The sequence below is a fragment of the Aspergillus costaricaensis genome (assembly GCF_003184835.1).
Source record: "Aspergillus costaricaensis CBS 115574 unplaced genomic scaffold BO79scaffold_36, whole genome shotgun sequence".
Lineage (NCBI taxonomy): Eukaryota > Fungi > Ascomycota > Eurotiomycetes > Eurotiales > Aspergillaceae > Aspergillus > Aspergillus costaricensis.
This window is the reverse complement of record NW_020291836.1, coordinates 313,524-325,114: the sequence shown is the minus strand read 5'-3', so window position 1 is coordinate 325,114 and position 11,591 is coordinate 313,524. Positions and strand designations below refer to the sequence as shown.

General features: G+C 50.6%; 2 protein-coding genes across 2 annotated transcripts; one reads left to right on the top strand and one right to left on the bottom strand.

Moving 5' to 3' along the window:
* Positions 1 to 1,142: 1,142 nt before the first annotated feature.
* Positions 1,143 to 2,107, bottom strand: BO79DRAFT_157378 (uncharacterized protein; the record flags this gene model as incomplete). The annotated part of the gene is made up of 3 exons (XM_025678863.1): positions 1,143 to 1,442; positions 1,550 to 1,648; positions 1,733 to 2,107. 3 exons carry the CDS (start codon positions 2,105 to 2,107, stop codon positions 1,143 to 1,145), a joined length of 774 nt encoding a protein of 257 aa, XP_025535769.1.
* A 1,982-nt stretch (positions 2,108 to 4,089) lies between these two features.
* On the top strand, positions 4,090 to 11,114 carry BO79DRAFT_274375 (type I polyketide synthase; the record flags this gene model as incomplete). The annotated part of the gene is made up of 6 exons (XM_025687594.1): positions 4,090 to 4,375; positions 4,454 to 4,838; positions 4,914 to 5,092; positions 5,147 to 6,877; positions 6,920 to 10,161; positions 10,222 to 11,114. 6 exons carry the CDS (start codon positions 4,090 to 4,092, stop codon positions 11,080 to 11,082), a joined length of 6,684 nt encoding a protein of 2,227 aa, XP_025535768.1. The 3' UTR covers positions 11,083 to 11,114.
* Between the last annotated feature and the right edge of the window lie 477 nt (positions 11,115 to 11,591).

The window sequence follows — 11,591 nt, the reverse complement described above, 5'->3', positions numbered from 1 at the left end:
ATCTAATCATTTCTAGTAGATATTAGTAACTATTAATTTTATATTTTATTAATATATTTTAAATAAATAAATTTATATATATATAAAAATAGAAATGGAATAAATAATACCCGATATATATACAGTAATATATAACCAGAATTCCCCAGGTTGTAATTTCAATTATTTTTTTAATCTTAACTAGTAATTATCAAATCTTTTAATAAAATTTAATTAAAATTTTGTATAATACAAGACCTCACCAGGTTTACCACCTGGTGAGACAGTGTATTTTTACAGTTTAGTTTTTCCGATAGTTAGTATTAGTAATAACTAGGTCCCATACTGGTAAGAACCAAAAATACGTACGACCTGGCAACCTGGGGACCTACACACCCGGAGAAAATCAATAGCCCTCTACAGGATATCTCTACAATACAGTAGGGATTATTTATACCAGCATACAGATACCAGCTAGGTAGTTGCCTAACCCAGCCACTAACTCCTAGTTCCTGCATGATGTGTTGATCGCATCCGAGGTTATACACCACAAAATGCGCCTCAAAAGCCTCCGAAAGGCAGCGAGATGCAAATGTACCTGGATTGTATGATTAATCATTGCCAGAATCCCTTGACTAGGTGTCTCTCGTTGGGGTTTTCATCGACATGCTAACAGCCCGTGGGGCTATAGATCTGATATATGTCGAATGAATAATGTATGATTAGCTGCATCTTGACCTTGAATCATATCGAAGAATTGCTGAGACAGAAAAGCGCAACGGCTTGAGATTCGTGGAAGTGGGTTTAAATTTGGCATGCAGCATGCATGCACAGAACGAACATATCCACCGACAAAATGACATCTCAACTCCTCTTCCCAGCAAAACCGACCTCTTTACCCTCGATCCTAAATTATCCATATATTTAGGGTTCCATAAGCTGCCTTGGTCCTCACGTTGTATGCCTGTGAATGAACAAATGCCTCTCTCTCTCTCTCTCTCTCTCTCTCTCTATCTCTCTCACTACCTTGTACTAAATGAAGAGAAATGATACTAGTTATAATGACAGTACAAGAACGTTGGAATAATCAGGACAGCCTACTCCATCTTTAGTTGCATGGAGCAATATCTCTGATCTAAACTACAGTAAATGACCAAACAAAGTCAGTACACATTCCCTGCCTCAATCCCCTTCCTCCTTGTCTCTTCAATGACCTCTACCGCCTCCTTCATCGTCGCGACATCCCGCGGGATGGTATGGCCCTTGCCATGATCAAACATGATGGCCGTATCTGGATCGCAAATCCCAAACAATGCCATGTTGCCATCTAGGTAAGGGTCATTAGCCCCGATGATATGACACGTCGGGGCTGTAATCATGTCTTCAGATTCATCCGCCAGACAGCCTGTTACCCGATCCCCTACTATGCGGAGGGGAGGCCAGCCGGCTATAAAAACCCCGTACTACAACCCAGCAGATATGTTAGCATGCAGCGATATTGGAACCTCTTGGTGTGACCAAGAAGGAGAAAAGGTACTACGAATACAAATATGATATCGTAGATTCGTACCTTAAGCCGTCTCTTCCGGCCCTCCTCCTGGACAAGTCGCTCCTCTTCGAGCAATAAAGTAGCGGCGACTGTAGCACCTTCTGAAAAGCCAAGGACTCCCTGTTCATTTCCAGATATACTCTGTTAGTACTATTTGAATATCACTAACGTTGGATGAGGGTGACTGAAGTGATCCGAACGCACGTCTATCTCAGGATGTTCATCCAGTATCCCCAACAGCCTATCCAACGCCTGCCTCACACATTCTGCAGACATCATCTCGTGCTCATGCATCAGTACCCGCATTGTATCTTCGGCCGTGGCTCCTCTCGGCAGCTGACGAATCCGTTCCATCACGTCACTGGACCGCTCGATCCCATCGTACTCGATCCATCGGTAATGAGGCGGCGGACCAAAGTAATCCTGGGATCCTGGCGGTGGTGTGGCGTAATGCCCGCCGTCGACGTAGTGGAAGGAAGTATTGGGGTGAACGGTTTTGTAGACGCTGGTGAGAGGGTCGAGTTGGACTTGGAAGTTTTGGGCACTGCCGAAACCGCCGTGCAGACAGAGAATGGTCATACTGAAAACTACCTTTGATTGAAGGTGAGTAGAAGAGAGCCCGATGGGGGAAGTTGAGGTTGAGATATAGGCCTTTAGACAAAGTTGAACAAGTTGAAGAACTAAATGTGAAGAGGAGGGGGGTGGGGCAGATATAGTAGAGATGTACTACTCCAATTGAATAAGATTCCGATATTTTGGGTGTTGGGACTTGCGAAGATGCAGAATATAGCTTAATTAGTACATGTGATGTCAGATTGTCATTGTTGAGGAATTGACGGAACTAATACTTTCCCTCTCGGCCTGGCTGATGAATCGTCACCGGAGATCACCCATGGTGTACGGTGTAGATCCATGGAATCTATCGACTAGGATTCGGGCTATCTATGTCGATAGTGCCGATTACTTACTCCGGGTTGACGAGGAGCGCAGATCTCTCTCTTCCTATTTTTTTTTTATCTATTTTCTTTATCTATTTCTATTCTTTATCTTTCTCATTTCTTTATCTTTTTCTTTTTTCTTTTACTTAGTACTTCTTTATTGAAAATAGGGAAGAAGAAGAAGTGGGAGAAGTGGAAGAGGAGAAAAAATGGAAAGTTAAATTGAAAATGTTGTGTCGTACAAAATTAACTGGGTACGTACCTATCATGAAGGGTTATCCAGCTAGGGCTTTATTCCGGTTCATAACCTCGTGGCAAACATCTCTTTGGGTTCAATATTGGCATTGGACGCAATACATGGAGGCGACGAGTGTTTTGCAAGATGGTCTTGGCTTTTATTCAATGAAGTCGAGAAAAGGAAAAGGACAAAGTGAAGAAAGCTAAAGAACTAACGGGGGTTGAAATGACGCTAGTCAAACTATTTACTGTACAGTAGCAGCTAACCAGTAATAAAGAAGACTGGATAACATGCACGGCGCTCACTCGATCGATGGATCCCCACATACTATCAACTCATTTGTTGCTTATCCAGATTCTGCTTCACTTTGTCTGGGTAGAGTTGGACTATGATTCAATCTCACTCTCTGTGATACCTTTAGATCTTGAGAGACTCTCACCCACGATATACTCCCATCAGCGACTAATAATCAAAGGAGGAAAGGGAAGACATGCAATCAACCATCCAAGCTACTTTACCAATTGCTAATCATCTCTTCGTAAGCCAGCCCTCGAGTACAAGAGAAAACCGATGTAAAGGTAGAGTATGGTTCAATTGGAGATTTTGTGTAACCCAGGATCCTTCAGTCACGCGAGGTCCATCTGTAACCTAGTAAACCTAGTAATGCAGCTCCATGACGCAAGATTCTATTGCAATATACAGCAAGTTCATGTGCATATGACTAAAGTCATCATATGAACATATCCGATAGGTGCGAGTGCGGGAATTTCATTCAGCTCTGTCTATACATCCATACATCCAGAGGCTTCTATTATGGTCCATTGTACGTCCCCTTTCCACGATTAAACTTTTTCTTACGCAACACACTCCATCCCTATCGAGTCACCGGCAAAACTGCTTGAGATGTAGATTCAAACTCAACCCTCAAACTAATCGGAAGATGTATATCCAAGCTCTCGAAAGTGGGCCCCCATTTCTTGAGATAGAGACAATGATCTCGTCTTCTAGTGTCGCACGGTTACAGCGGTAATCTATCAATATGCCAAAGTCTATTGCTCGTGGGCACGAAGTCAGCCTGACCCAAGCAGCAAGTGGGGCAGTGACGACAACTGATAGCATCGTGTACATGCTAAACTTGCACCAGAATCTGAAGAAAGAGGGAATAGGAACGAAGGCAAAGGCCAAAAGCTAATAATGCCCAACACGATCATGTGGCAGGCTCGGTCAGGTATGAAGGGTGTTCCTTTGCGCCGGAAGAGCTGGAGAACACATATAAATAGCAAGACTCCCTCTACAGCTGGGTCCGTTAGAGCAAGCCTGTTCTTAGACTTCTCTTGCCCTTTTGTCACCTCCCAAGCCTCTGCCTTCCTACTCCTGCCGCCATTATGACCACTACGAACCGCTCCCTGGCACCGATTGCGGTTGTGGGAATGTCCTGTCGCCTTCCAGGCCAGATCCGTACGCTTGATGACTTCTGGACTCTCATATCTCGCGGTCGGGACGCTTGGGGCCCAATCCCCTCAGATCGCATGTCTAGTGCGGCCTACTACCACCCAGATCCCCAGCGAAAGGGCTGCTTCAATCCCGAGGGGGGGTACTTCCTTCAGGAAGACGTTTCCCTGTTCGACTCTCCGTTCTTTCATATCACGCAACAAGAAGCCATTGGCATGGGTAAATAACACCCCATCTATTCCTCCTTATCCAGGGTGATGGACCCTAAGCAGTCCCTGTAACTGACAGTAAGCGTAGATCCGCAACAGCGACTGCTTCTCGAGTGTGCCTATGAAGCGCTGGAGAACGCCGGTTTCCCACAACAAGCCATGTCAGGCTCGCGGATGGGAGTCTTCACGGGTCTTTGTTCGTCAGACTACCGTCGCGGTGCTTTTCGCAACCTGGACTCAGTTCCCATTTTCGACGCCACGGGGAATCAGGAATCTATTCAGGCTGCTCGCATTTCACATTTCTTTAACCTCCGTGGTCCATGTATGGCTATTGATACGGCCTGTTCGTCCAGTCTTTATGCCCTGCACCTGGCAGTGCAGAGTATTCGATCTGGCGATGCGGATTCTGCTCTGGTTGGTGGTACTAAACTTCGTTTACAGCCAGATGATATGGTTTCAATGTCTATGATGGGGTAATCGTCCCTCTATATATGGGCCCTTTGGAAAGCTATACGCGAGATGCTGACGCAAGCACAAAACTCTGGCAGGTTATACAACGAGCAAGGCAAAACATTTGCGTTTGATGATCGTGCCGTCTCGGGCTTTGCATGCGGTGAGGGAGTGGGCTGTCTGGTCCTCAAACCCTTGGACCAGGCTCTGGAAGACAACGATCCGATTTATTCGGTGATTAGGAGCACTGGGGCGAATCATGATGGACAGACTGTTGGTACGTCACTTACTCTTTGGAAGAAATGTTTCGGGTGATATGTAACGTCGCTAGGCATAACAACCCCCAATGGAGAGGCCCAAGAGCAGCTCATGCGAGAAGTCTACGCCCGCGCCAACATCTCTCCAAATGATACGGGCTTTGTTGAGGCTCACGGCACCGGCACCAAGGTTGGCGATCCTATCGAAGTTGGCGCCATCCATCGGGTGTTCGGGGATGGCCGCACCAAGCGGGCACCGCTATACCTTGGCTCCGTCAAATCCAACTTTGGACATCTCGAGTATGCCAGCGGCATTGTGTCTGTGATGAAGGCCTCCCTGATGCTTCACCGCGGATTCATTCTCCCCAATGCTAACTTTGAGCGCGCCAACCCTGCCATACCCCTGGACCAATGGAACATCAAGGTGCCCACCAGTCTGCGCCCATGGCCCCAGGGCAAGAAATACATCAGTATCAACAACTTCAGCTTTGGTGGCTCTAATTGCCATGTCGTACTGGAAAGGCCTCCCCGTTCGCGCGGTCAGGCACCCAGCTCCCCACACGATGCGCCCCGGCTTTTTGTGCTTAGCGGCTATGATGAGGAGGCCGCAAAACGCATCGCCAGGAACCTTAATTTCTACCTGGAACAACACCCGGGCGTCTTCGAACGGCGCCTGGTGTGCGACATAGCATATACCCTGGGAGAGCGGCGCTCTCACTTTCCCTGGCGCGTTGCAGTCACCGCTTCATCTACCGCCGAACTCGTCGAGACTTTGAACGGGCCGGCGAGTGTCCCTCAGCGTGTCAGGCTGGGAGCTGGTTCTTCTCCCGCCATTGCCTTTGCGTACACTGGACAGGGGGCACAATGGCCACGCATGGGAATGGAACTCACCCACACCCACCCTGCTTTTGCAGCCACTATGGAGGAAGCAGCACGTGCATTGGAAGACCTGGGCGCGGACTTCTCCCTGTTCGAAGAGTTGAAGCGTGACGCAGCGGAGTCTCGCGTTAGTCAGCCACAGATATCTCAAGTGGTTTGTACCGCTGTGCAGCTTGCTCTGACGGATCTTCTGGCCTCCTGGGGCCTCCAGCCGAAGATGGTTGTCGGCCACTCTAGTGGAGAGATTGGGGCAGCGTATGCGGCGGGTGCTATATCCGTAAGCGAGGCTATTGCCCTGGCATATTATCGGGGACGACTTGCTGCCCAAGTCCGAGTCCGATTCCCAGAGTTGAACGGTTGCATGATGGCCGTTGGAGAGAGTGCTGATGAGGTGCGCAACATCATAAAGCAGCTGCAGCTGGGGGAGGGAATCACTGTCGCTTGTGAGAACTCACCCCGGTCTACCACGGCATCTGGAGATGCCACTGCCATGGACCTTCTCGCAAAGGAGCTGCAAGCGCGGCAGATCTTTCATCGCAAGCTCCATGTCGACGTTGCCTATCACTCTCCCCACATGCAGCTGATCGCCGATGACTATATCAGCGCCATCCAGCAGGTCGCGCCGTCCACTAAAAAGGAGAGTGTCCAGTTCTACTCTTCGCTGCTAGGTGAAAAGGTCGAACAGCCTGGGGCTCTGGGACCATCTTACTGGGTGGATAATCTAACACACCCGGTTCAGTTCTCAACAGCGCTGGGCCAACTGTGTGCCGAATCGAGGCCCGACATCATCATCGAGATCGGCCCGCATGCCGCGTTGCAGGGCCCGATCAAGCAGATACTGCAGGGAATCCAGAATACGCACACACAGTACTTTGCCTCCCTCGTCCGCAACGAGCACGCTACCAAGGCCGCGCTGCGGCTCGCGGGTCGCTTGTTCTTGGCCGGCCAGCAGCTGGCTTTTCGGGAAGTCAACCAAACTCACCAGAATCAGTCAGTCCCAGCAGTATTGCCGTCCCTCACACCATATTCCTGGTCTCAACGCTCCTACTGGCATGAGAGCCGCATCGCCATCAACCACAGAAAGCCACGCTTCCTTCGTCATGATCTGCTGGGGCGATTGGAACCTTCTACCCGCGAGGATGAACAGCCCGTCTGGCGCAATACCGTGTCTCTAGACAGCGTGCCGTGGCTCCGCGGTCATCGTATGCAATCTATGGCCACTTTCCCAATGGCCGGCTACATCAGCATGGCCGTCGAGGCGGCATCTCAGCGGGCTCAGCTCAAAGGGCTCTCCCTGTCCCAGATTGCCGGGTACCGACTCCGAGAGTTCCATGCCTCCTCGGCGTTCACCTTGGAGGAGCACGTCGAGTACGAGACCTGGCTCTCTTTGAGCTCATTCACGGAAGGCACTCGCTCCTACTCCAGCGAATGGGACGAGTTCCGTGTTGCCTCGTGGGCAGCTGGTCGGGGTTGGAGTGAGCATTGCCGTGGTCTTGTGGGCATCAGGCGCCAGGAGTCATCCACCACCAACCCTGTTAGCCAACGCCGGCCGTTTCATGCAAGCCTGAAGCGGCGTGAGGAAGCTAAACAGGTTCACCACCGCCCTGTCTCATTAGAGAGCTTCTACACAGACCTAAAGAATCGCGGAGCCGGATACAGTGACGCGTTCTCACTCGATTCAGAAAGCGGGGTGACCGTTGGGGGAGCAGGCGTCGGGGCCAGCAGGTATGCGTGGGGAAAGCTTACAGTCCCTAACACCGCGCAGAGCATGCCATCGGGCCATGAGACCACGTCTCTTGTGTCCCCGGCATTCCTGGATCTATGCTTCCAGTTATCCTTCTCCACTTTGGGGGCGGACTCTTCCACCATTCCGTGCCTTTTCATGCCGACTTCTGTACGCGAGATCAATATTGCAGCCAATTTCCCTTCCCAACCGGGAGAAACGATGGAGGCCCTGGTTAATGGGCTGCCGGCGGACGCCTCCCGTCCCCATCCCGTGGATCATACCATTGATGCATGGTCTCCGTCTGCGTCCACAGAGCAGCCCGTTCTCACTATCCAAGGGTTCCGAATGACCCCTATCAACAGCGATATGCTGATCGACTCCAGCCCGTATCCGTGGTGCTACACTGTCCAATGGACGCCACTGCCGTCTTTATATGCAACAAGCGGCACCCCTCCAGATGTTTCAGAGATTAATGGACATGGCGAGACTAATGGCAATGGCCTTGTGCATGCGAACGGCAGTCACAATACATCTAGTGGAAGCCGCCATGTGTCGTCAGAAGATGAATTAAGCGTCATCATCATCACTGAAAGGTCCAGCTCTGATCCGCTTATTGGTTCTCTCATGAAAGCTATTGAGGCTTTCGTGGGGTACAGAACAACGGTCACCCCCTTATCCCGCGTCCAGGTCTCATCCCAGCATCGATACATCTGCCTGGCTGAGCTAGATACTCCAATTCTGCAGTCACTGACCCCACAATCCTTCGATCTTGTCCAAAGACTTCTTGTTACATGTTCCTACTGCCTCTGGGTGACCTCCGGCGCATATATGGCTGTCGACCACCCCGAGCTAAACATTATTCAGGGCCTGCTACGATCTGCGCGTTCAGAAACCGGAAATACAGTCGCCAGCCTTGACCTCGATCCCAGTTCTCGCCAAGACTTCCCAGGTCGGGCTCATCTGATACTGGATGCCTTCAAGGCGTCAACCAGCACTGGCCAGACAGTCAGCAATAACGAGGAGGAAGCCCCTCTATCCGATTACGAGTTCACTGAAGTTGGTGGACGTCTGATGGTCCCTCGTCTAGTAGAGCATGCGGAGCTGAACAATACTGTGTTCCAAGAAACACATCCGTCCCTTCCGTACGCGCAGGACTTCGAACAGGGGACTAACCGTCGGCTTAAGATCGCTGTCGGTACATTGGGGGTCCTAGACTCCCTTTACTGGACGGATGATCCTGCCCAGCCGCTCGGGCCCAATGAGATCGAGATCAAGGTCGCTTGTACAGGAGCCAATTTCAAGGATGTGGTGATTGCCATGGGTCAGCTCGCCAGTCCTTACTTGGGTATTGAGTGCAGTGGCATTGTGGCTCGCGTCGGAGACAAGGTCGACTCCCTCAAGCCAGGGGACCGCGTATGTGCCATATCCCACGGCGCGTACAGCACGTACGCGCGGTGTCCGGCAACCAGCGCAGCTGTGATCCCGGACTCAATGAGCTTTGAATTAGCCGCTTCAATCCCTGTTACTTACAGCACGGCTCAGTGTGGACTTGTTGAGATGGCTAAGATGGAAGCCGGGGAAAGCATCCTTATCCATGCAGCTGCGGGAGGCGTCGGCCAGGCCGCGATCCAGCTGGCTCAGCTGATTGGAGCCGAGATCTATGCCACGGTAGGCAGTGAGGAGAAGAAGCAGCTGCTAATAGATCGGTACTGCATTCCGGAAAGCCGCATCTTTTATAGTCGTGATACTGAGTTCGGTCCCTGTGTCCGTGAAGCCACAGGCGGGCGCGGAGTGGATGTGATTTTGAACTCGCTGGCAGGCGATTTTCTCCGCGAGACGTGGGACTGCTTGGCTCCCTTTGGACGATTCATTGAGATTGGAAAGCGGGATATTACGTCCAATACTCGGTTGGAGATGGCCAAATTTGAATACAACTGCACGTTCTCCTCTCTGGACTTGACGCTTGTTGCGGATCAGAGGGGCAAAGTTCTGAACCGTGTTTTGACGTCTGTCATGAGAATGTTCGCACAGGGAAGGCTGACGTCTGTATATCCGGTAACGACCGTAGGCATCGCGGAGGTGGAATCGGTGCTTCGAAAGTTACAGAGTGGAAAGACGACGGGCAAGGTCGTCGTGGACCATCGGATCAATGGGAAGGTCAAGGCCACGCATCCCCTGCCGCCCACCGATCTTCTCGCATCGGATGCCACGTACATTATTGTCGGTGGCACCGGAGGCATTGGCCAATCGATCACTCGGAGAATGGTTCAACGCGGAGCTAGACATATTGTCCTGCTCTCTCGCAGTGGCGTCGTCACGGACGCAGTCCAAAAGGTCATCAGCGAAGGCCAAACCATGAATGCATCGATCCACGTTAGAAGTTGTGACGTGTCCGAAGTCTCGCAGATTAAAGCACTTATTTCAGAGCTGCAAGAAGAACTACCTCCAGTCCGGGGTGTTATTCATGCAGCCATGGTCCTCAAGGTACGCTTATCCCCTCCAACCATCCTTCTTTCCAAGAAATTCTGACAGTTATGCAACTAGGACGTTTTCATGGAACAAATGACCTTCTCAGACTGGGAAGCTGTGCTTCGTCCCAAGGTCGCAGCAGCCTGGAACCTCCACTATGCTCTTCTCCAGCAACCACTGGACTTCTTCATCATGCTTTCCTCCGTTTCTGGCATAATCGGCAACCGCGGTCAAGCCGCCTACGCAGCCGGAAACTGTTTCCTGGATGCTTTGGCACGATACCGGCGCCAAAAGGGTCTATCCGCGGTATCTCTCGATCTTGCCGCAGTAGGCGACGTCGGCGTGCTCTCCGACGACGCAGAAAGAAAAGCACAAGTGATGAAGAACCTGGCATCGGGTAACGCGATGCAAGAAGCTGAAGTACTAGCCCTTATTGAATTTGCGATGCAGGGCCAGGAACTCCCTGAACAATGCATCACCGGTGTACATTGGCCTTCCTCCTCCGCCACTCCGTACTATGCTGCTGACGCCCGCTTTACCCATCTTGTTGAGGCCGTGAAGCAGGAAGAAGGAGGAGCTGATACGACAGCCCACGGCGGCTTGACCAAATCCCTCTCCATCACCCAGCAAGTCCGCTGTGCCACGAGCTTACAAGAAGCCCTCGATGTTACAGCCCTCGGTCTGCGCGAAAAGTTGGGTGACATTCTTATGCTTCCCCGGGAAGTGGTGGAGGCGCATGCGCAAACGACCCCGATTGCGACCTTTGGATTGGATTCGTTGAATGCCATCGAGTTGAGGAACTGGATTGGAAAGGAGCTGAAGGGCCATTTGCAGGTTTTGGAGTTGTTGTCGGCGGGCAGTTTGGGCGATTTAGCGCTGTTGGTGTTGAAGAAGTCCAGTTTGGAGGGCGCGTGGAAGGGAGAAATTCCTAGCTGATTCCAATTTTGGTGACTGGATGCTTAGTATCCTTGGGTTCCTCATCTCGGCTAGGTATATGACTTGGGATGATGGCATTTTGGGGAATACCTAGTGGTGTGTGCCCTGTACTCTATGTGTATATTTGGGGTTGTCTCTGCTACATTGTAATCTGACATAATTTGGAACGTCTCAAGCTCCCATAACGTATGCAATTGCGCGAAATCACTACTAGTATGCATGATACTCGTGACTCTTGGAGTCAAGAGGAGCTCATCCTTCAGCACTTCCAATATCTGTTTTCATACTACTAGTAGTACTGTGGAAATGAATAGAAGTGCGATAGTAACTCTTCATCTCACAGCCCACTCTGTCAGAGAGATACCTCTATCTCTTCAATTACGCGCATCTAGTATTATACCAGTGGTACTGACTTTATGTTTACAATGGGGAGTAGAAATCATATTGAGTACTAAGAAAACGGGAGTTACCCACGAAGTACAACAGGCTTTGTCCCCCCAGTAGAATTT